The following is a 26,636-nucleotide window of genomic DNA, read 5'->3' as shown; positions in this document are numbered from 1 at the left end:
AAGAAAGCACTGACCAGTTGAGAAGAAAGCACTGACCTATTGAGAAGAAAGCACTGACATGTTGAGAAGAAACCCCTCACCTGTTGAGAAGAAAGCACTGACCTATTGAGAAGAAAGCACTGACCTGTTGAGAAGGATGGACCATCTGTTGGTCAGCCTCTCCAGCTGACGCTTGATGTGGTGGGTGTCATCGTTGACGTGGTCCTGGATCAGCTGCTCAGCTTGACCCTTCAACACGTCCACTGTGTCCTTGTGTTTGTTGAAGTCTTCCTGAAGCTTCTGTAGCATAGACAGGGGGACAGTTAGGTGGGTCAGTGTAGGGGGGGGGGGGGTCAGTGAAGGGGGGACAGTGTAGGGGGGGGGGGTCAGTGAAGGGGGGACAGTGTAGGGGGGGGTTAGTGAAGGGGGGACAGTGTAGGGAGGGACAGTGTAGGGGTTCAGTGTAGGCTGAGAATGTTGCATTAAGTTTCACCATATTTGCAAGCACATAGGACACAATTTTAACCTTTTACAAAAAATATCAAAGATTCTCATCACATGACTAGTGATGGCCTCACAGCTAGAAAACAGGGGTTCTCACTTGATGGCTAGCGATGACCCTAAAGACAGAAATCAATGGTTCTCACCTCATGACTGGTGATGGCCTCGTTGCCACCAGCCTGAGCCTCCATCTTGTCCAGTTGACTCTCTGTCTGAGAGAGCCAGTCCTCCATCTGAGCATAGGACTGGTCAAACGTCTTACACTCTCCCAGCATGTTGTCCAGCTGGTTCTTGCGTCTGTTCACGTGGTGGACTGTCTGCTCCCAGTCGATCCTCAGTCTTTCAGCTGCTCAGAGGGTTAAAATTGTCAGTTATCATGGTAGAAAACAATTTATCGTCCACAGTCAATTTGATGTGTACAGTCAATTTGATGTGTACAGTCAATTTGATGTGTACAGTCAATTTGATGTGTACAGTCAATTTGATGTGTACAGTCAATTTGATGTGTACAGTCAATTTGATGTGTACAGTCAATTTGATGCATACAGTTAATTTGATGCGCACAGTCAATTTGATGTGTACAGTCAATTTGACGTGTACAGTCAATTTGATGTGTACAGTCAATTTGTGGTTTACAGTAGTCAATTTGTGGTGTACAGTCAATTTGTGGTGTACAGTCAATTTGTGGTGTACAGTCAATTTGATTCCCACACTGAATTTGATTCCCACACTCAATTTGATTCCCACACTGAATTTGATTCCCACACTGAATTTGATTCCCACACTCGATTTGATTCCCACACTCAATTTGATTCCCACACTCAATGTGTTCATTGAGACAATAGCCTGACCACTCCCTAGAATCTGATATAACTAAACAATGATTAATCTAAATCAATGTTATGGACAACAAGCTAAAGAAAACAAAGTATTCTAAAGCAGCAACTGAGCTCACTTCTTTCCTTGAGGGCCTGTCTCTCACTGAAGTTGTCCATGGACTTCTGTAGCTTGGACGATGTGGTCATCACAGAGTCCAGCTGGGACTTTTTACTCTCCATCTCACTCAGGTGCTTCTGGAGATCACAGAAAAACGTACTGCAACATTTGGCTAACGTCATCATCATACTGCAACATTTGGCTAATCTCATCACCACTCATCATTAGTTGCAACATTTGGTTAATCTCATCACCACTCATCATTAGTTGCGACATTTGGTTAATCTCATCACCACTCATCATTAGTTGCAACATTTGGTTAATCTTATCACTACTCATCATTAGTTGCAACATTTGGCTAATCTCATTACCACTTATCATTAGTTGCAACTGTTGACTAAACTCATCACCACTTATTCAATCCAGAAAAAATATTGTTGTATTACGAGACATATCAACAGAATTGATACTAATTACAGTAGATAAGAATAACATTTAACTGCTACGTAAAATATTTAAAGCTATGGTTTGTAAAAGTGATTACAAGCTTATTATGCGTGTATTTGAAAATTAATTTAACGGGTAATCAACCTGTTTCATTTTCAAGATTTCATGCTAAAATAGTATTACACATCTGCACAGTGAATACCAGACAATAATAAAAAATTAAGGGAAACTATAACGTGTAACACAAATTCTCTTTAAATAACAGTGATTGTTCCCCTTTAAAAAAATACAAACAATAAGAAAAAAAAAACTTTGTAAAGCTGTAAGCTGACTATGCTGCACCGCTTATTCAAATAAAATAAAAATATTATGACCAGAACATTTTTTAATTACTAAATTGCCGAAATAATTTTTCTAAATATTTTAAGAAAGGAGTAGGAGTAATGACGGTTATAATTGTTATACTTGAAAAATAAAGGTAAAAAAAAATCACTGGGACCACAGTAAGCAGAACACTGAAAAAAACATACAACATCAACATCATTTCTTCCTCCAAGGTGCTATATCTTCCTACTGGCTGGAATGTTCGAGCAACACAAAACAGAGTGAAACATATAGAGCACACTTAAGTTGCTTCCATTTAATTACAACAATTGCTTCCCTTTGCTGAAAAAACAACCAACACACCAATCTTTCAAAAATTTGTCATGCAGTGTGCCATGCTACATTTAACAGGAGGGTGCCACAACACATGCTCGAGGGTGCCACAACACATGCTCGAGGGTGCCACAACACATGCCCGAGGGTGGGTGCCACAACACATGCCCGAGGGTGGGTGCCACAACACATGCCCGAGGGTGGGTGCCATAACACATGCCCGAGGGTGGGTGCCACAACACATGCCCGAGGGTGGGTGCCACAACACATGCCCGAGGGTGGGTGCCACAACACATGCCCGAGGGTGGGTGCCACAACACATGCCCGAGGGTGGGTGCCACAACACATGCCCGAGGGTGGGTGCCACAACACATGCCCGAGGGTGCCACAACACATGCCCGAGGGTGGGTGCCACAACACATGCCCGAGGGTGGGTGCCACAACACATGCCCGAGGGTGCCACAACACATGCCCGAGGGTGGGTGCCACAACACATGCCCGAGGGTGGGTGCCAGCACAACACAAGCACGCACCTCCAGCTGCCTGAGGTAGCTGGTGATGTCAGCCACCTGAGCCTGGAGAGAGCCCAGGTCATGGTCTGACAGACACAGCAGGGGGCTGCCGTCTACAAACTCATTCAGGTCAAACTCATTAGCACTGACCAGAGGACTGGTCACTTCATGCTGGAATAAAACAGTGAGGGGCAGGTCAACATTAGGTGCAGGCCACAACTGTAAATGGCAACATTAGGTCAACATAGTGCATTAGGTCAACATACTGCATTAGGTCAACATACTGCATTAGGTCAACATACTGCATTAGGTCAACATACTGCATTAGTTCAACATACTGCATTAGTTCAACATACTGCATTAGTTCAACATACTGCATTAGTTCAACATACTGCATTAGTTCATTAGTTCAACATACTGTATTAGTTCAGCATTCTAGATATGTCAAATATTCTAAATTAGTTCAGCATTCTAGATAATAATATGTCAAATATTCTCTATTAGTTCAGCATACTGCATTGGTGGAGCAATCTGAGTTAGTTCAGCATTCTATACAAGTTATAGTTACAATTTTATTTCATTAAAAACAAACACTTAAATCATGCCAGATAAAACCAGGTAGATTTGGCCACTCAGAAAAAAGAATTTGAACTATTTTTTAATTTGCTAATTGTGGACTGATCAGTGAGGAAATATGTTTTTTAAAAAAAAGCAAACACTTTTTTTTGTATGCAACATCTAATGAAAAGGTTTATTAGGTTTACAAAGTAGAGATCAGCATCCAGGATTTTCTAGTTATCTCTTTTTGAAATAACAAAAAAAAAGCCATAGCTGTAAAGCCACTTGTTGCCAGCTAAGCTTGTCCTATGTCAAGTTTGAAGAGGACAGTTCTATTTTAAAGTTTGTAAACTAGTGACTGCTGAAATATGGTATTATTTTAATCTTCTTCTGAATCATAACTTTAAACTTTTCCGTTCAACTTTTTGAGTATAGTTAAGCATTTTAAAAATTATTAAAATTTGGAATTTAAAAACATCTGGCATCCAAGAAAGTGGAATTTGCCAGTTAAGCAACAAGCAAGTAAGAGAGTGATGAAGTTAGCCCTAAGTCATATCCTTAGTTTGTCATGCCTGTTAGTTGACTGTGCCCATTTCATACAAAACTACTTTATCCTGCGTTAATTGTTGAGAATGTCATGCAAGAAATAAACTGAAAAAAAAAAAAATCTCCCACTGTAGATGTATCAGGCCATACACATACCTTCTGTTTTTGTATCATGTGCTCAATGTCCTTGACCTCTCCCACTGTGACCTTCTGTGAGGTGAGCATCTGCTCCAGCAGGGTCAGCCAGTTACGCAGCTCCGTGATGGACTTGTCAAACTCCAGCCAGGAGGTGGACGAGGTGACCGACGTCTGCTTGTGTTCTACCTGCACGTGCACCTGCTTCACTGTGGACAACACCAGGGTCAGGATTGTTAAGGTTGTTAGGGTTGTCAGTGTTAGTAGGGTTGTTAGGGTTAGTAGGGTTGTCAGTGTTAGTAGGGTTGTTAGGGTTAGTAGGGTTGTCAGTGTTAGTAGGGTTGTTAGGGTTAGTAGGGTTGTCAGTGTTGTTAGGGTTGTTAGGGTTGTCAGTGTTAGTAGGGTTGTCAGGGTTAGTAGGGTTGTCAGGGTTAGTAGGGTTGTCAGGGTTAGTAGGGTTGTCAGGGTTGTTAGGGTTAGCCTGTTGTAATGGTTTGAAAACGTTTGACATAAAATCTAATACTTGACATTCTTACGAGGAACAGTTCCAGACAAATGAAAACGAGGCAGACAATAGATGAAAGACAAGATCAGAGAATGGAAGGAGTTTGTGACTGGGAATGATACTACAAGTGGTAGAAGATAATGTGGAATAGAGGAAGACTATAATGGCCAACATAGACTACATAACAGAAGAACAAGATAGTATAAACCCCCCCCCCCCCCCCCCCCTCTCTCTTGTTATGACATACCAAGTGGGATTAAACAGAGTGAACTAACTGCTAGGGGCCAACAATAAAACTTTCCTACAGGTGTGTTGTACAAGGTGTGTAAAGGGGAGTTACTTAGTGTGCTTTTCTATCACAACAGATTTATTTTTGGATAACGTGGATGATCTTGTAGACTAGTACTCACACATTAATAATAAAATACACTAGTGTTTATTACAAAAATAAATCTTCAAGGCTAAATCTCAATCATATACAAAAGAGTAAGCTTAATGTAAAATCTACAAATTGCGTAAATTTCTGTTACAATTTCAATATTCCTGTAGCGCTAACTAGTCAGAACCTCTCCAGTTGGATCAAGCTAATGTAGAAAGAGAAAGTGTCAAACCTTGCTCCATGACTTCAGTAATCTGTGGCTCCGTCCTTTTGTTGATATTTTTAGACAACTGCTTCACCTCCTCAAAGTCAGCGTTGAGTTTGTTGATTTTCTCCTTGAGGCCCTCGGGTGGGACCACGCCCTGCTCTGAGCAGGCCTCCACATGTCTGCTGTAGGTGGCGTTCATCTGGCTAATCTTGGCTTGCTGGGCCTCTATGGCATCAGCTGTGGTCTGCAGGTCAGGGAAACACATAGCATTGTATTACTTCAGTAAAGATTTGAAATAGTTGTTCAGAAAAATATATTTGATACAAGTGTACCACAGACATAATTTTATGTTAGCTTCACTTGAGAAATAAAAATATGTCCAAAAAAGATGTGCACACCTTACACTGTTTGATTACAAACAAGATGTACTGTCACTGTTTAACGTACAGAGAACTACACTAGATTTAACTAATCCATTTAATTCATTCTATACTTTATTTTTTAGAACTGGATTTATTGATTACAACTGTGGTTATTTTGGGAACTCCCAACAAGACTAAGTGCAAGTTTATTGCTACCCCTTGCTGAAGGCTCTTGATACAAACCCTATTTCAGATAATTGCCAGAAGCTAACACCTCTTTCAAATGGTCAGTAAAAGGCTTAAACCTCTACAGAGCAAAAATGTACCTGCTAATCAACTCTGACCCCCTATGACGCTGTCAGTCTGGTCCACTATGACACTGTCAGTCTGACCATCAACTCACCTGTTGGTCCACTATGACACTGTCAGTCTGACCCACTATGACACTGTCAGTCTGACCCACTATGACACTGTCAGTCTGACCCACTATGACAGTGTCAGTCTAGTCCACTATGACACTGTCAGTCTGGTCCACTATGACAGTGTCAGTCTGGTCCACTATGACACTGTAGGTCTGACCATCAACTCACCTGTTGGTCCACTATGACACTGTAGGTCTGACCATCAACTCACCTGTTGGTCCACTATGACACTGTCAGTCTGACCCACCAACTCACCTGTTGGTCCACTATGACACTGTCAGTCTGACCCACCAACTCACCTGTTGGTCCACTATGACACTGTCAGTCTGACCCACCAACTCACCTGTTGGTCCACTATGACGCTGTCAGTCTGACCATCAACTCACCTGTTGGTCCACTATGACACTGTCAGTCTGACCCATGTCAGTCAGAGACTTGACCGGCTCTGTCTGTGTCTCCAGCACACTCCTGGTGTCCACAATCCACTTCTGCATGGCGTCAAGATCCTCATGGAATCCTGTGACCCTCTTGATCTCCTCTTGGATCTGCACAATTTTTTCTGGCACCTCTGATGTGACCTGCCACAAAAACATTTGAAAGGTCAATATTTTTATTTGGTCATCAATAGATGTACCAAGCTGTAATTTAATTAAGTTCCGTTTTCTCTAAAGTTTGTTACACAGCGTTTACTCTAGCGACATGTAGACTATACAGGTATAGGAAAAAAAAATTTGCCACATGTTAATTTTATTACAACATGTATGGTGGGGAAGGGGGGTATTCAATGGGAAGCTTTTTTTTATAGATGTGTTTAGTAGGCCTATACATGTTGCAAGTGTAAACACTGTTAAAGAATTATCACATAATAACACCACCATTAATGATGGGACCACCTATCCTAGATATTTGTTGACTATTGTTTAAAGTTTCCACAAAGTAAAAAAACAAATGTATCCATAAATAATGGATAATCCCCAATTCCTATTTAAAATTTAAATAATTTAATTAAAATTCATTGTTGTAATTAACCTTTTTCCATCCTTCATTCAAGTGGTCAATATCTCTCTGTATGTTGCTGCGGTCTTCATCGGTCAGCTTGGGGGACTGCATGAGAGCAGCGCCACTGCTGTTTATGGAGAAGAGGTTGGCCTGTCTGGGCGCAATCTCGTCTTCTCTGTCCTAATGGAATCACAAGAGTCTTAGAGAACAGTGCCAAACTAGAACTAAAATTTTTTATTACTATCAGATACAAAATCATTAAAAAAAATAATCACTACTAAATTTTGTGGAATTTTTTATGGTTAACAGTTGTAGTGAACTTGGCAAGTTAGTCCAGCTGATTTACTTGACCATGGCTAGTTGGTCTGACTTAACTTGACCTTGGCTAGTTGGTCTGACTTACTTTGACCTTGGCAAGTTGGTCTGACTTACTTTGACCTTGGCAAGTTGGTCTGACTTACTTTGACCTTGGCAAGTTGGTCTGACTTACTTTGACCTTGGCAAGTTGGTCTGACTTACTTTGACCTTGGCAAGTTGGTATAACTGACTTACCTTGACCTTGGTAAGTTGGTCTAACTTACTTTGACTTTGGGAAGTTGGTCTGACTTACCTTGGCAAGTTGGTCTGACTTACTTTGACCTTGGCAAGTTGGTATAACTGACTTACCTTGACCTTGGTAAGTTGGTCTAACTTACTTTGACTTTGGGAAGTTGGTCTGACTTACCTTGGCAAGTTGGTCTGACTTACTTTGACCTTGGCAAGTTGGTATAACTGACTTACCTTGACCTTGGTAAGTTGGTCTAACTTACTTTGACTTTGGGAAGTTGGTCTAACTGACTTACTTTGACCTTGGCAAGTTGGTATAACTGACTCACCTTGACCTTGGTAAGTTGGTCTAACTTACTTTGACTTTGGGAAGTTGGTCTAACTGACTTACTTTGACCTTGGCAAGTTGGTATAACTGACTTACCTTGACCTTCTCCAACAGGGCCTCCAGATAAACAATGTCCGGCCTGAGTGAGGAGCCAATGATGTTCTCCGTCTCATCTATCCAGGAGAAGAGGTCGTCCATCTCATACGTGAACTCCGCAGGCTCCACACTGCTCTCCTTTGACCTGTAGAGTTGCCAGTTGAGCTATTGCCAGAATTTTTTTTTTAATCATGTAAACAAGAGTTGCCAGTTGAACTATTGCCAGAATTTTTTTTAAAGTTATCTACACAAGAGTTGCCAGTTGAACTATTGCCAGAATTTTTTTTAAAATCATGTACACAAGAGTTGCCAGTTGAACTATTGCCAGAATTTTTTTTTAAAGTCATGTACACAAGAGTTGCCAGTTGAACTATTGCCAGAATTTTTTTTAATCATGTACACAAGAGTTGCCAGTTGAACTATTGCCAGGTTTTTTTTAAAATCATGTACACAAGAGTTGCCAGTTGAGCTATTGCCAGGTTTTTTTAAAATCATGTACACAAGAGTTGCCAGTTGAACTATTGCCAGGTTTTTTGTTTTTAAATCATGTACACAAGAGTTGCCAGTTGAACTGTTGCCAGAATTTTTTTAAAAATTCAACACCTTTTTAAGTTGATAGGCAACAGATTGCTGTTATATTGAATTAGACTTAATAAAAATCTCAGAACTTTTTTTCAAAAACAAAATAAATAAAATTGAAAGAAAAAACTCAACGAAAATTATACCAGTTACTTATTTTCTATTGAGTATTATAATGGGGGTTGATCAAGATTTCAATGCTCGTTTCTTGACTAGAATGTGTCAAGAGATTAAAATCTTGCCAGCATTGGTCAAGGGATTAAGATCTGACCAGCATGGATCAAGGGATTAAATCCAGCTTGATTCAAATGATTAAGATAAGTCCAGCTTGATTCAAATGATTAAGATAAGTCCAGCTTGATTCAAATGATTAAGATAAGTCCAGCTTGATTCAAATGATTAAGATAAGTCCAGCTTGATTCAAATGATTAAGATAAGTCCAGCTTGATTCAAATGATTAAGATAAGTCCAGCTTGATTCAAATGATTAAGATAAGTCCAGCTTGATTCAAATGATTAAGATAAGTCCAGCTTGATTCAAATGATTAAGATAAGTCCAGCTTGATTCAAATGATTAAGATAAGTCCAGCTTGATTCAAATGATTAAGATAAGTCCAGCTTGATTCAAATGATTAAGATAAGTCCAGCTTGATTCAAATGATTAAGATAAGTCCAGCTTGATTCAAATGATTAAGATTAGTCCAGCTTGATTCAAATGATTAAGATAAGTCCAGCTTGATTCAAATGATTAAGATTAGTCCAGCTTGATTCAAATGATTAAGATAAGTCCAGCTTGATTCAAATGATTAAGATTAGTCCAGCTTGATTCAAGGGATTAAGATTAGTCCAGCTTGATTCAAGTGATTAAGTTAAGTCCAGTTTGATTCAAGGGATTAAGATTAGTCCAGCTTGATTCAAGGGATTAAGATTAGTCCAGCTTGATTCAAGGGATTAAGATTAAGTCCAGCTTGATTCAAGTGATTAAGTTAAGTCCAGTTTGATTCAAGGGATTAAGATACATCCAGCTTGATTGAATGGATTAAGATTAGTCCAGGTTGATTTAAGGGATTAAGATACGTCCAGCTTTGATTAAGATAAGTCTAGTTTGATTCAAGAGATTAAGATAAGTCCAGCTTGATTCAAGGCATTAAGATAAGTCCAAGGATTAAGATAATCATCCCTCACCTCTTCTGCCTGGCCAGCACCTCTGAACACAGCACCTTCCACCTTTCATTGATCATCTCCAGTTTCTGCCGCAGCTGGTCAGCGTTGAGGGCGGAGGCTCCGTGGAGGATCTCATCTCCAGCCGAGTTCATCCTGGTCACATTGTTCTGGTGCTGCCTCAAGCTCACCTCCAGCTCCTGGGGATTCAAGCACATCGCTGGTCAGGTGGGGGGTTGGGAAACAGGGGTCAGGTTGGGGGGTTGGGAAACAGGGGTCATGTTTAGAAGCAGGGGTCACATTTAGAAACAGGGGTCACATTTAGAAACAGGGGTTACATTTAGAAACAAAGGCCACATTTAGAAACAGGGGTCACATTTAGAAACAGGGGTCACATTTAGAAACAGGGGTCACATTTAGCCAGATCATATTCAGAAACAGGGGTCACGTTTAGAAACAGGGGTCACATTTAGAAACAGGGGTTGCATTTAACAATGGATTGCATAACTGCATCTTTTAACTACAGTGAATAAAATAGTATTTCCTACTATTTTTACATGCTTTTGTAAAATACAAACTTGTGTTTCAATTGTATAGGCCTAAGTATGAATAAATGTTTTGAATGGTCAGTCTAGTGTTGGTAAACAAGTAGATTCATCTCTTTTCTATCCAACAGAAGCCAATTATCTTCATCAAACTTACTTATCTCTAGTCAAGAGCTAATATACTTAAGATTGGTAGAGGCAGACAGTCAACTAAAAATCTTCAACAAACATATCAAGGAGGTAGAGCCTGCTGATAAATCAGGTGGAGGCTGGAGAAGAGAGTTGTGGTTCCTGAACTGATAGCTTAACTGTACTCAACATCAGAACAGTTTTCTTATTCAGTGGAATTTGGAAAACTGGTTGGAGAATATCAGGCTATAAAATTTATCTAGCATGATAATTAGGTATTTAATTATTAGTTTATTTAACACTGGATGCAGCCAGTATACAACAGGAAGGACTGCACCGAGTAAAGTGTGTCTACTGAGGTCATCTAGGTGGTGGTCACTACACATTGGTCAGCATAGACGATCACAAGATATGCTTGGAACAATGATTTTTTGAATGATTTAAAAGAAAATGGTGGAACATTTAGGTCTGTGACTTCAGGTTAGTTTAAAAAACAACGCCAACAATTTCTAACATTATCAACTGTTCCATTTGGCTGGAGCTGATTGTGTGCAGTCATGCAGAAAGTTTGACCTCGCTGACATTATTGAACGCATTTACCGCCATACAATTTGCACCACCATCTCCGTGCAGCATTTCACAAGGTTTTAATTAACGACATTCAATGCATCTGCTGAGGTATTCTGTGGGCTTGTGTGTGTGTGTGTGTGTGCCTTGCGTGTGTGTGTGCACGTTACGTGTGAGTGCTTGTATATGTGTGTGTGTGCTTGTATGTGAGTGCTTGTAGGCCTATGTGTGTGTGTGTGCTTATATGTGTGTATGCCTTGCGTGTGAGTGCTTGTATGTGTGTGTGTGCACAGTGGCGGTTGGTGATAAAAGGACACGATTGGACCAGTGAGACCACGGCCCACAGTGAGACCACGGCCCACAGTGAGACCACGGCCCACAGTGAGACCACGGCCCACAGTGAGACCACCGCCCACAGAGAGACCACGGCCCACAGTGAGACCACGGCCCACAGTGAGACCACGGCCCACAGTGAGACCACGGCCCACAGTGAGACCACGGCCCACAGTGAGACCACGGCCCACAGTGAGACCACGGCCCACAGTGAGACCACGGCCCACAGTGAGACCACGGCCCACAGTGAGACCACGGCCCACAGTGAGACCACGGCCCACAGTGAGACCACGGCCCACAGTGAGACCACGGCCCACAGTGAGACCACGGCCCACAGTGAGACCACGGCCCACAGTGAGACCACGGCCCACAGTGAGACCACCGCCCACAGAGAGACCACGGCCCACAGTGAGACCACGGCCCACAGTGAGACCACGGCCCACAGTGAGACCACGGCCCACAGTGAGACCACGGCCCACAGTGAGACCACGGCCCACAGTGAGACCACGGCCCACAGTGAGACCACGGCCCACAGTGAGACCACCGCCCACAGAGAGACCACGGCCCACAGTGAGACCACGGCCCACAGTGAGACCACGGCCCACAGTGAGACCACGGCCCACAGTGAGACCACGGCCCACAGTGAGACCACGGCCCACAGTGAGACCACGGCCCACAGTGAGACCACGGCCCACAGTGAGACCACGGCCCACAGTGAGACCACGGCCCACAGTGAGACCATCGCCCACAGAGAGACCATGGCCCACAGTGAGACCACGGCCCACAGTGAGACCACGGCCCACAGTGAGACCACGGCCCACAGAGAGACCACGGCCCACAGTGAGACCACGGCCCACAGTGAGACCACGGCCCACAGTGAGACCATCGCCCACAGAGAGACCATGGCCCACAGTGAGACCACGGCCCACAGTGAGACCACGGCCCACAGTGAGACCACGGCCCACAGTGAGACCACGGCCCACAGTGAGACCACGGCCCACAGTGAGACCACGGCCCACAGTGAGACCATCGCCCACAGAGAGACCACGGCCCACAGTGAGACCACGGCCCACAGTGAAACCACGGCCCACAGTGAGACCACGGCCCACAGTGAGACCACGGCCCACAGTGAGACCATCGCCCACAGAGAGACCACGGCCCACAGTGAGACCACGGCCCACAGTGAGACCACGGCCCACAGTGAGACCACGGCCCACAGTGAGACCACGGCCCACAGTGAGACCACGGCCCACAGTGAGACCATCGCCCACAGAGAGACCATGGCCCACAGTGAGACCACGGCCCACAGTGAGACCACGGCCCACAGTGAGACCACGGCCCACAGTGAGACCACGGCCCACAGTGAGACCACGGCCCACAGTGAGACCATCGCCCACAGTGAGACCATGGCCCACAGTGAGACCACAGCGAGACCACGGCCCACAGTGAGACCACGGCCCACAATGAGACCACGGCCCACAGTGAGACCACGACACACAGTGAGACCACGGCCCACAGTGAGACCACAGCCCACAGTGAGACCACGGCCCACAGTGAGACCATGGCTCACAGTGAGACCACGGCCCACAATGAGACCACGGCCCACAGTGAGACCACGGCCCACAGTGAGACCACAGCCCACAGTGAGACCACGGCCCACAGTGAGACCACGGCCCACAGTGAGACCACGGCCCACAATGAGACCACGGCCCACAGTGAGACCATGGCCCACAGAGAGACCATGGCCCACAGTGAGACCACGGCCCACAATGAGACCACGGCCCACAGTGAGACCATCGCCCACAGAGAGACCATGGCCCACAGCCCACAGTTAGACCACAGCCCACAGTGAGACCATGGCCCACAGTGAGACCACGGCCCACAATGAGACCACGGCCCACAGTGAGACCATCGCCCACAGAGAGACCATGGCCCACAGTGAGACCACGGCCCACAATGAGACCACGGCCCACAGTGAGACCATGGCCCACAGAGAGACCATGGCCCACAGTGAGACCACGGCCCACAGTGAGACCATCGCCCACAGAGAGACCATGGCCCACAGCCCACAGTTAGACCACAGCCCACAGTGAGACCATGGCCCACAGTGAGACCACGGCCCACAATGAGACCACGGCCCACAGTGAGACCACGGCCCACAGTGAGACCACGGCCCACAGTGAGACCACGGCCCACAGTGAGACCACGGCCCACAGTGAGACCACGGCCCACAGTGAGACCATCGCCCACAGTGAGACCATGGCCCACAGTGAGACCATCGCCCACAGTGAGACCATGGCCCACAGTTAGACCATGGCCCACAGTGAGACCACAGCCCACAGTGAGACCATCGCCCACAGTGAGACCATGGCCCACAGTGAGACCATCGCCCACAGTGAGACCATGGCCCACAGTTAGACCATGGCCCACAGTGAGACCATCGCCCACAGTGAGACCACAGCCCACAGTGAGACCATGGCCCACAGTGAGACCATGGCCCACAGTGAGACCACAGCCCACAGTGAGACCAGGGCCCACTATAAGACCACAGCCCACAGACCATGGACCAAATGTCCACCTAGATATTTAACTGCCATTTTTGTACACTTGGTTAAAGCGAAACCTATTTCCATTTAAACACCGCTAGTTTTGATTTAAAATCGTATAGCATGAGATGTAGACAAAGCTGTGAGTTATAAAAATATGTTAATCCAGGTAACACACAGCACACCAACTTCTAAACAAACTACACTAAGCATAGGCTGCAGAATCTGCAATAACAAAACTAGGCCGTTTTAAAATAGGTCTGATGTTTTTTCAAATGCTTAAATTACTAATTAAGAGTTAATTGCTTGAAATTTAAACTTTAATTGCTTGAAATTTAATTCTAAAATTAATAGCAATATTTCAGTAGAAAAAATATATGTTTAAAATGACGTAATGTTAAAAATAATTATTTAAAAGTAAGATGACGCAATCCTTGCTGTGCTATATATAGATCAGTGACGTTCGAAAAGTCCCATGACGATTTTGACAAAAAAAACAACAACAACAAATAGGAAAAATGGGTCTCTTAGAATAGAAACATCACAAGGAGTACCGATTTCGGTATTTTGATTCTCAAATAAAATAAGAAACAAAAGCAATATTGAGTAAAATAATAAGGCCTACGTTTGTTATCAGCAAATACTTGTACTTTAGATCTAAAATTGGCGGGTTCAAATCACACGTGACCCATTTAAAGTTAGACTTTTACTAGCCAACAATATTTAACGAAAGTGTAGTAATGGCAGCTGATAATATTCTGCTAGACAGCGTAGTTCTTATAGTCCCGCCTTGTATACACATTTCTCTCTCTTACTTAATATAGTCCAAAGGCGAAACGAGGAGAGGGAGGGGGGAGCGGCCACCCCGGGCGCCGACCTCAGGGGGGGGGGGGGTTGGGGAGGCGCCAAACGGTGTATAAAAAAACTCATTTTTAACTGCATTACTAAATTACACACAGTCGAAATTAAACAAATGTTACTTGACTTTACGGTCTTATTTCGCTGTTTTCTACATCATTTGCGTGAAAAAAAAAGCATTGTTAAGAGACACAGACAAAAATTGGGAAGGGGCGCTTTATCGCCAACGTGAATAGCTATACAAATGGCGGGCGGGGGCGCCAAGTTGACAACTCGCGTTGGGCGCAGGATGGGCTGCTACACCACTACCAATAACAAGGTTTATACGGTACTTTCCCAGTAATGTCATAGGCTACACCCCCAGTTATGTCATAGGCTACATCCCCAGTAATGTCATAGGCTACACCCCCAGTTATGTCATAGGCTACATACCTAGTAATGTCATAGGCTACATCCCCAGTAATGTCATAGGCTACACCCCCAGTTATGTCATAGGCTACACCCCCAGTTATGTCATAGGCTACATACCTAGTAATGTCATAGGCTACATCCCCAGTAATGTCATAGGATACACCCCCAGTTATGTCATAGGCTACACCCCCAGTTATGTCATAGGCTACACCCCCAGTTATGTCATAGGCTACATCCCCAGTAATGTCATAGGCTACATCTCCAGTTATACATGGTTTGTTAGCGACAGCTTAAGACTTGCACTAGACATGGTACAGTGCTCACAGTAGGCCCTAAAGACGAGCCTCCCATGAGTGGTCAACCAACTGCTACAAAGTTGACCACTTGACCACTACATGGTACAGTGCTGACAGTAGGCCCTAAAGACGAGCCGCCCCTGGGTGTACGAACCAACTGCTACAAAGTTGACCACTTGACCACTACATGGTACAGTGCTGACAGTAGGCCCTAAAGACCAGCCACCCCTGGGTGTACGAACCAACTGCTACAAACTGTAACAAATGTCGATTGTGGCACAATGCCAAGCGTGGGAGTACCTCAGGTGAGTTCAGCCTACCCCACCCCCACCCCAGCCATTAATATTTTTATCAGATCCAATATTGTTCTACACAATCCCACCCCCGATATCGTCATCATTCATACTTCTCCATATTGTATGTATTCATACTGTTATCATTCATACTTCTAAATAGTGTATGCGTTCATATTGTTGTCATTCATACTTATCCTCATAGTACGAGTTCATATACTTCTCATTCATACTTCTTCATATTGTTATAATTCATATTTCTCTTCTGAGCCGATCTTGTAGTGAGAACACACAAGTGGTTTCGTTTAAAAACTAATTAAAATCAAATGCTCTATCACTGTCTGTCATTAACCAGATTGAGCCACTCAACACATCACAAAACATCAGTTGAACACAACACACGGCAAATGACACATCCGACACATGTCAATCATCAACACATTACTGGTGATGACACAAATCATTCATCAACACACCCCTGGTAATGACACACGTCAACCATCAACACACCCCTGGTAATGACACATGACATCAACACACCCCTGGTAATGACACATGACATTTATCAACATACCACTGGTGATGACACATGACATTCATCAACACATCTCTGGTGATAACAAATGACATTTATCAACACACCACTGGTGATGACACATGACATTTATCAACACATCTCTGGTGATGACACATGACATTTATCAACACATCTCTGGTGATGACACATGACATTTATCAACACATCTCTGGTGATGACACATGACATTTATCAACACATCTCTGGTAATTACACATGTCAACCATCAACACACCCGTTCAGCACAGCGAGACCATCACGCTTGAATTGAACCCAGTCAAGCGTACCGTCCACAGCAGGCTACAAGATGAAACTAATTAATGCGCCTTCATTAATTAAAACATGGGATCTCGAGGCCAACCTCAGCCAATACAAAATAGATGACGGAGTTTTTACACCTGGTAGAGGTGTGGAGCGAGCTTTTAAATCCTAGGACAAGTTGTTTTTTTTACCTGTGGTCAACCTTATGTGACCACTAGACCGACTGACACATTAGGGTCCTTTATGGTAGGCCTACATCTGGGAGAAACTAACATTTGTGTTACGTGGGGTTAGGTTTAGGTTAGGTATTATCCCATAATTCATGTCTGATAATTGGTTGATTTAAACTTTAAACACTTAACAAATCGTGCCGATTAAAGTTTATTTATAACGTAAATAACATTTTACGTTTTTCTTAAATACAATTTTAACAGTTCCTTTTTTAAAACTCTTTCAAGGCTGGCGATTTATTGAAAGTAACGTACTAAAACTTGGAGATTCCACTTTAAACCTGTTTTTCTTGACGATGGAGAAAGCAAGATTTAAATTTCATCGAACGAGTTACATAAAACAACCCTTCAATGATTAAAGACAGTGGTACATTCAACTTTTAACCACATCCACTGGTGATATACTCAACCAGTTATAAAATTCGCCTCTACCCCAGTTAGTTTATATTTTGCTGGTCGACAGACATCAAACAAAGCTGTGTTAAATCGTGCATTGTGTCGGTGGGCGAAATCTCTTTTCATGTTGGTCAGCACTTCAAGCCAAAAAATCGATTGATTACCGTTAGCTATAAATAATCGATTTGACGAATCGTGCGGACAAAAAGCACATTTTGTTTCCACGTTCAAAGATTTGAATGAACAAAACTCACCAAGTGAATGAACAAAACTCACCAAGTGAATGAACGTCAATTTGCACAGTTTTTGATGACAGTAGTCGACTCCTATTTTATTGCGATACATCTTGATTATTGTTGGATAATTGAAAACATCATAATGTGTAAGATCTAACAAATGGTCAACAAGCATTGGTCAAGCAAGAAAAACATCTAAACGTTCGATATCATCAAGGTGACCTTAGTGTTTCAGAAAAACTCGGTTATTTTTTTTATCTAAGAAAGGTTCGCTATTAAAAAAAAATATATCTAAAGCCTGTTTATTAATTCAACATAAGGCTGTTTGTTATTTTCAGCTAAAGGCTGGGGTTTTTTTTTTAATTATTTTCAAACATAGGCTTTCTGTTATTTTTTGGCCAAATGCTACTAGTTATTTTCAGCTTATGGCTACTTATTTTAAGCTAAATAATGTTTTATATTTTCAGCTAAATTATGTTTCATATTATCATCAAAGGGCTGTTTGGTATTTTGATCTTAAGGTTTTTTTCATCTACATGATTTTTTTCACCATCAATGAAACCCACCAAAGAACACAGTGAAGGCCATAAGCTACTCCATCAATCACAACAGCCTTTACCCCAAACAAACAGAAGTAGTTGTAGAAGATGGCATAGAATCCACATTCCAACCGCCACTGACTAGCTTTTGACATCTGATATATATAAAAACACTATACTTGCCTCGCTAAGTAAAACAAAATTTAAAAAAAACTAATCCCAGAGATAAACGAAACAAACAGATAAAAAACATGTCGATACTTACATGTAGGAGGCGGTACGATTGATCGGAATGTTCCTTAAGCTATTTATAGCCATGACACACGTGGGTTGAAGTTACTCAATGACAACCCCCGCCCCCTCCCCGACCACAACCCCTCCTCCCCCGTTGCACAGTGCGCGACCAGAATGAGCACACAAGACGCTGAGAATCTGTTTTGAGTCGGAGAAATGGGTACTGTCGTCTGAACCCAACGCGAAGGTCAAAGGTCACCAGGATTATTGATTGGGAGAGTGGGATGGATGTAAGGGGACGATCAAACTGTCCGGGTTATCGGGTATTTTTTCTTTTAATTACGGTAATTCTTCACCAGTAGATGTCACCACAGGCACTTGTAATGGATGTGGCCAGGTTTACACACCAATTACATTTGGGTTGGACTTGATTTGCCAGCTTGGTAAACGTGAAATGTGTCCATGATTATCCAACATCACATACTTCTGTTTTTAATGGGGTTTTTTAAATCCGTAATTGAGAAATATTAAAAATCCAAATCATCACATTTTTATAACAAAGTTTTTAAATTGTTTTCAAATCTAAAACCACATAATCTAGAATCAACTTTATAGATATAAACTTGTGTCCAAAAAATGACATTTCTTTCCATCATCTGTGAGAGCGCGCATGTTGTATCAATGTGAAGGTTGGGTTGTTGGTTTAAAGATAATGTCACGTGGTCGGGTTGTTGGTTTAATGATATGTCACCTGGTTGGGTTGTTGGTTTAATGATATGTCACCTGGTTGGGTTGTTGGTTTAAAGATGCTATCACATGACAAGTTTAATGTAGGGGACCGATGTCAGGTTCAATTTTTGTGACAGATGTCAGGTTCAATTTTTGTGACAGATGTCAGATTCAATGTTTGGGATAGATGTCAGGTTCAATGTGTGGGATAAATGTCAGGTTCAATGTGTGGGATAAATGTCACGTTCAATGTTTGTGACAGATGTCAGGTTCAATTTTTGGGATAGATGTCTAGTTAAATCTGTGTAATGAATGTCAAAGTAGGGTCTCTCAGACAGATGTGACAAATATTTCAAATATGCCAACTATGCGAAGTTGTGTGAAAAATCATGTAAAATGTCAGATGCCATGTAAGATGTCAGATGTCATGTAAGATGTCAGATGTCATGTAAGACGTCAGATGCCATGTAAGATGTCATGTTACGGGTGTTTAGTGGTTGTCACGTAATGTTGTATGACATGTGTTAAGGTTATATGACCGACGTCATGTTAGTGTGTATGGCAAAAAATTCACAAGACACCGAGTGCCGGACACTAACCTGACCAGGGAATGTTAAATCTCATGCACATCATGAACAACGCCAGGTAAGTAAACCACCCCCCCCCCCCCCCCGCCCACTTCCACACACACCTGCCTAAAGTTTAATTGAGTAATCAATTACGTCTGGAGATTAAAAACAACAACCAAGCTACATCCTAGTCGAAACCTACCTAGATGAAACCTACCTAGATGAAACCTACCTAGATGAAACCTACCACACCATAACGATAACACCCACACCACATTTACCACCTACACACTATCCACTATTCGAAACCTATTCACAGTCTACCCACAACCTACACGAAACCTATCATCAATCTAATCACAACATACCAACGTCCTACTCACAACATATCTACAACCTACAGGCAACCTATCCAAAACCTATCAACAACCTACACGAAACCTATCCACAACCTACACGAAACCAAACCACAACCTACATGAAACCAAACCACAACCTATCCACAACCTACATGAAACCACACCACAACCTATCCACAACCTACATGAAACCACACAACAACCTATCCACAACCTACATGAAACCACACCACAACCTATCCACAACCTACATGAAACAACACCACAACCTATCCACAACCTACATGAAACCACACCACAACCTATCCACAACCTACATGAAACAACACCACAACCTATCCACAACCTACATGAAACCACAACCTACACGAAACCAAACCACAACCTACATGAAACCACAACCTACACGAAACCTATCCACAACCTACCCACGAGAACCTGTACCGAAACCGACCCGAGCATAAAATGGGAAGACGAATTAACAGCTATCTAATATCGATTGTAATCCAATAACCAATCAATTCGCCGAACCAAATTACGGACGTCTCTAGGCGCCCTGAAACTGGCTTCAAAATTTGATATCCTAGCAAAACATGCGTGTCTAGCACAAGTAGATCACGTTACTCCCGTCACATGCGCGCGACTCTACGCTCACGTGGTGCTACTGTAACACACCGATGCAAATCTTCCAACTCTATCCCCCACCGAAACACATTATAAAACAGAGGATTCAACAACATCAACGATTACTAGCCTATCAAGTCCAGGGCTAAAAAAAATATAATTCACGCGATGGGTACCCAAACAAAATAGCCGGATGTGCTGACGTCATCGAACAGGAGCGCACGTGTGTAAGAGCAGTGACGCAATTTATAACGATATGCACTCACGGTAAGTTGATACCTGTGAGGCTAAACAGCTGGATAGTTCAATTTATGAACACAAATGTTGACTGCTAGCATGTTTACTTTCTTCCAGTCACAGGTAGGTAGGCTATATGCGGTAAATGTGATTATATATATATATATACATATATATATATACATATATATATATATACATATATATATATATATATACATATATATATATACATACATATATATATATATATATATATATATATATATATATATATATATATATATATATATATATATATACTTAACGATTTAGGTAATTTTTTCCACTTACATATCTGCCAAGAACGATAACAGGAAATCATTATAACCTACAATTAAGAGTTGCCTCGCTTGGACGGACTGTGTTTACAAACAAAGCAGCACCGAGTAAACAAGTTCATAATGAATCAGGCCAGTAGAGCACATGAAGATGATGAAAGCTGCTGATGTGTGAAGATGGTGGGAACCAGCACAGATGTGCACCCAAATCAAACTTTCGGATTACGACGACGTAAAATAGGCCCGAGTTCTCGGCTGTTGTTATCGCGGGAACACGGGAGATAATCATAGGTGTTTTTGTCAAGGGAGACAAATTCAATACAAGGGGATGGAATATGATGAATGGGCAGGTGTAGATGCAATAAAAGTTCAGAAAGCCCCGTCTAGTGTAGATCCCGAACGACAACGACATATCTTATGTAAACAATGTCTAGCAGTGGGGGCGGTGGCTAGAGGGATATGGAATAAAAAAAAATAACAATATGGCGAGTTCCGCTTAGCATGATGGGCCGTTCCTATTATTTCAATTCGATATCAGTTTCAGCCTAATTCAGTCACATGCAATCATCCCCACTCTTATCCTTACATACAATTATATTTAATAAACAACACTACATGTAATAAAGCTAACTGGTCCGATTTAACTGTCTGTAATATTTTTACACAAACTGATCTTGCCGAAAACATTTTTCTATCTTTTAAATCATTGTTCAAACACACAAAGAGACGCCACGAAAATAACAACAGCGCTATAAAAACAGGGGGATTACATAAAGTCTAAGGTATGCTTGAACCCACCATACCTGTGGAGAACTGGTTCAAAAATGTTACAACATACACGGTATGTATTTATATTTAGAGAACTAGTTCAAGAACATCCCAACATACATGGTATGTACCACACATACATGGTATGTATTCATATTTAGAGAAAGGTTATGTATTCATATTTAGAGAACTGGTTCAAGAATATCCCAACATACATGGTATGTATTCATATGTAGAGAACTGGTTCAAAAATGTTCCAACATACACCGTATGTATTTATATTTAGAGACCCGACCTAGCTACGCCACTGTAAAAACCCGGCTTTTCATACATTGACTGAACTTGGTCGGCAAAGTAATAATGTACATCTTATTTCTATTTTACCAAGGCATTCTATAGAATGCCAAAGCCAGGTTAAACGTGATTATTTCAAGAAAGCAGTCGAATCGGTTCCACCGATTTAACACAAATCCTAACTCTTACCTTAAACCTTATCCTAGCTGTAATTTGTAATCCTATCCTTAGGTTAAGTATGAGTCCCTCTTTTTTCTTTCTTGAATATTTTGTTGTTTAAAATATTTACAAACACATTTTTTAAAAATATTGTATTTCTTTTATATTTTTACCCCTATTATTATCAAACCTCTCTTCCATATGCCTATTCAACCTTTTGTAAATACTAACATTACACCTTGATGATAATAATTTTAACATGAAGAGGATAGCATTGCTTCTGATTTTGTATAATATGGTGTAGAGTGTAGAAGTACTTTATAATACTCCTTTTGATGTTATTTATACTAAATTTTATTTTTAAACATTGTCTGCTAAACAGCATATCTAGATGAATTCTTCACACAACCGTGTTGCGATTTTTTGAAATAGGTTTAGAGTAGCGACACCTTTTGTTATATTTATTATCCTCAAACTATAGTCAAGTCTGTTTCTTTTCTGTGAAATGCAAACAATGTGAACCAAGTTCAGTCTTCTTCTTCTTCTTCGTTCTTAATTTTTAGTGTTGGAAGGGATCGAACCTGAGACTTTGGTTTAGCAACCAGGAGCTTTTTACCCCTTTCCAACACAATTAAGATTTACGTGTAAACTGGTTATGCGCCGTTGAGGCCATTGACTCCGATTTCAGCCTGCTTTTCTTTTTGGATTTGCTTCCATACAGTGGCGTAGCGAGGTCGGGTGTCACCCGGTGCGGCACTTAATGGTGTCATCCCCCCCCCAACCCAGAGGCGTAGCGACCCTTCCCGGGGACAAACTTTCAAATTTTCGATTTGCACCCCCCCCCCCCCTCAAACTTTCGATTTGCACCCCCCCCCTCAAACTTTCGAATTGCACCCCCCACTCAAGTTTTCGATTTGCACCCCCCCACTCAAGTTTTTCTCTATATATTTTGCTATTTTTTGCCTTGGTGTCACCCGGTGCGGTCCGCTTCCCCCCCCCCCCCCCCCCCCCCCCGCGCTACGCCCCTGCTTCTATAGCCTTTGTCCAACCAAGAATAGCTACTAGGCAGCAGTTGTTTATTTTTGGAGTTGTCTCTCCTAGAAGAGTGGCTGTCCCCAGCTAACGAGCCTCCATCTGCCCGAGCCAATTTCCGTGACATGCACAATAGGGGGAAGTGACAGGTTTGGTAGGTGCAGTACAATAGGTTGGGTTAGCAGTAGGTTGTACAATAGGTTGGGTTAGCAATAGTTTCGGAGCCCATTGCTATATTGTTGACACGTGCAAGCTGTAATTCTCAATCAATAAACAACCAGGGTATACACACTCTATTGCTGACTTGTGTTACTATTTATAGTCGGTGTTTATCCAGAATTTATCCTAGTTATAGTTGATCTTCACTGGTGATCAAACTTAATATTATGAAAATAAAAAATAGCAATTTTTTTGTAACGTGCAATAAGAATAATTTACTGAAAGCTAAAGTCAGAGTGAGATATTTTTCATTCCCAATTAAAAATTATTTTGTTAGCAACAACAAAAAAAAAACAACAACAACCCACAATTGATGACAAAAACAAAGTCGCTAATTAGATGAGAATTTGGAATGTAAGGAAATTTTTCCTGATTTTTTTTTTCATGTAAAGAAAGATAACCAAGAAAACATCAACGATTAAACAAGTTGCTTCCCTTGGTCTAGCAATTTAAAAATTAACACGTTTCCTACTGTACCGATTTATTTAGGGGAAAACTGATGGAGAAATTTGACTAAATTTACTTAACAAAGATTGTCTAGTTTGGCATAGGAAACGCAGTTCACCAGCTAATACTGGTGGTGTCCAGTCACCAACACCAGTGGTGTCCAGTCACCAACACCAGTACAACACCATCCAATGAACCTTACACACTCAGCCACTCACCCTCACACAATCAGCCACTCACCCACACACAATCAGCCACTCACCTTGTACAAGAGGTCAGCCTCATCAGGACTGAGGGTGTTCCTGGCTGTGTGAAGTTTGGTCTCGGCCTTCTCCAGCCACGTGGTGACCTCCTTGGTGCCAGAGTCCAGTGTCCGCCATTGTTCCATGGCCTTGTGCCATTTCCTGTGGGAGTGAGTAGCAAAGTGATATTTTTTTAACAACTGATACATTTCCTGTTGGAGTGAGTAGCAAAGTGATATTTTTTTTTAATTAAACATTTCCTGTTGGAGTGAGTAGCAAAGTGATATTTTATTTTAAAACAACGGATACATTTCCTGTTGGAGTGAGTAGCAAAGTGATTTTTTTTTTAAACAACTGATACATTCACACACAGTTTAGAAAGGGTAAAAAAAATCTTTTAAAACAAACGATAAATGAGCAATCAGTTTCTCAAAAAAAAATTGCTTAAGTTTTCATTGACCTTAAAATATGTATATAACAAAGAAAAGAAATATGATTCGATGATGCGGTTACGACAAAACAAATTGACTAAGCCAGGACAATAATAAAATGTAAGTGGTACAGACAGCAGGGGAGACTGATGTTTGACGTGGTGTATCATAATGTGGCGTATCATAAAATGGAACACACGTCTCATTTCGTATCAGTAACTTTTAACCCAGTTGTCCGGACTCAACATTTGTATCTAGCGGGGCAAGAACTCGCTATAAAATCTTCAATGCAAACAGGGGGGGGGGGGGAAGGGGGAGGGGGTGGACGACAAACTTACTGTATAAAATCTTCAATGCCAACAGGGGGGAAGGGGGAGGGGGACGACGACAAACTTACTGTATAAAATCTTCATTGCCAACAGGGGGAAGGGGGAGGGGGTGGACGACAACTTACTGTATAAAATCTTCATTGCCAGGAATCGTTATACACGCATGAAGGGACACCGCCATCCTCATCCTGTTAGAGTCACACTTCAATCAAGTATCCAAGGTAACGAGTCCTGGCAACGGTAACCAAGGTTACGAGCCTTGGCAACGGTAACCAAGGTAACGAGCCTTGGCAACGGTAACCAAGGTAACGAGTCCTGGCAACGGTATCCAAGGTTACGAGCACCGGCAAAGGAATCCAAATGAACAAGCCCAAACAACCGTATCCAAGGCAACGACCACTAGTATAAGTATCCAAAGTAAAGCTGAACGTGTTTTCCAATGTAACGTTTTGACTAAGGTTAGTGGTTATTCCAAATGCGGTATCCTAGGTAACCAGTTTGTTAGTTGATATATCCATGGTTACAATTCATGCGAAATTTCACCACTTCACATTTTGAAAAAGGCTGTTTAAATCCAAGCTCAGTAGAATGATAATAATGACTCTTGTAACAATGTGAGGTGCATCATTCCACCTTACTACTGCATGCGATTGTGTAGATGACCGAGAATACAGTACACTTTGGATGTATCATTTTAGTTAAGATAGAGATAGCTCAAACAAATTGTGAGAATAGTCTATGCTAATTCTTCTCGTTACCCCTGCTAGGCACATCTGTTAGCGAATGAATAAATGCACTGTATGAATTACTTATAGGTTAATGTATTGAAGTTATTATGGAAGAAAACTTCACATATAAATTATAGATACACAAACTGCTCGCGGATATAAAACCTAACGGGTTCATTTAATAATACAAATCACGTGATCTAGCTCCAGTCCCGACACACACACACACAAACGGCTATTCTGGCGTATTATCCTTGGCCTAACTATGTTAAAAGCCTGACACAATAGTCCACTGACACAAAGCTACACTGACACATCCCAATATGGTGGCGTATTATCCTTGGCCTGACTTTGTTGAAAAATTGCCACAAAACCCCACGACACACCTCACAACACAACAAAGCTTGCACCGTTCAGAAGAACAAGCAGGGAGGTAACTCGATACTGAATATAACGCTTTAGAGAACGACACGCTTTGAATATGAGAATTAAACAATATGGCATGACACGCTGTGAATATGAGAATCAAACAATATGACAGCTCCTAAAACCGTTTGCGTTCGACAGGAATTCTTAGCTTAAAAAATACACTCGTATGCTCTACGGCGGTCTCAGTTGTTACTAGACATGATGGAGGTATGTATTTAATATGACAAGGTCTTTAGGGAGGGCCTGGGGTTCTGCCACTCGGGATATTTTTTTCATGGTTGTATTTTGTAACGGGACACCGTACGGTAACCTTTGTGACCAAATCTTCACACATAGCCGCGGTATGTGGGACGGGGGGCCATCGGTCTGTGGGCCGTGGGCCAGCCGTATGTGGGCCGTGGGCCAACCGTATCC

General features: G+C 42.2%; 1 protein-coding gene across 21 annotated transcripts in view; it reads right to left on the bottom strand.

Moving 5' to 3' along the window:
• LOC131941899 (dystrophin) overlaps positions 1-26,636 on the bottom strand; it is a 301,691-nt gene that overhangs the window by 71,424 nt on the left and 203,631 nt on the right. For 20 of the 21 annotated variants that reach the window (XM_059301490.1, XM_059301480.1, XM_059301481.1 and 17 more), the window contains 11 exons: positions 24,326-24,467; positions 9,880-10,055; positions 8,117-8,261; positions 7,177-7,326; positions 6,534-6,725; positions 5,388-5,607; positions 4,293-4,480; positions 3,054-3,203; positions 1,436-1,553; positions 627-826; positions 125-279 (listed from right to left, as the gene is read on the bottom strand). In XM_059301490.1, coding sequence (XP_059157473.1) covers positions 125-279; positions 627-826; positions 1,436-1,553; positions 3,054-3,203; positions 4,293-4,480; positions 5,388-5,607; positions 6,534-6,725; positions 7,177-7,326; positions 8,117-8,261; positions 9,880-10,055; positions 24,326-24,467 — 1,836 coding nt within the window. The remainder of the gene's footprint in view (positions 1-124; positions 280-626; positions 827-1,435; positions 1,554-3,053; positions 3,204-4,292; positions 4,481-5,387; positions 5,608-6,533; positions 6,726-7,176; positions 7,327-8,116; positions 8,262-9,879; positions 10,056-24,325; positions 24,468-26,636) is intronic. The other variant, XM_059301486.1, reaches the window with a different exon arrangement.

The sequence above is a fragment of the Physella acuta genome, unplaced genomic scaffold, assembly GCF_028476545.2.
Source record: "Physella acuta isolate Inbredline_101_S28 unplaced genomic scaffold, ASM2847654v3 ptg000376l, whole genome shotgun sequence".
Lineage (NCBI taxonomy): Eukaryota > Metazoa > Mollusca > Gastropoda > Physidae > Physella > Physella acuta.
This window is presented reverse-complemented; position numbering and strand designations above follow the sequence as displayed.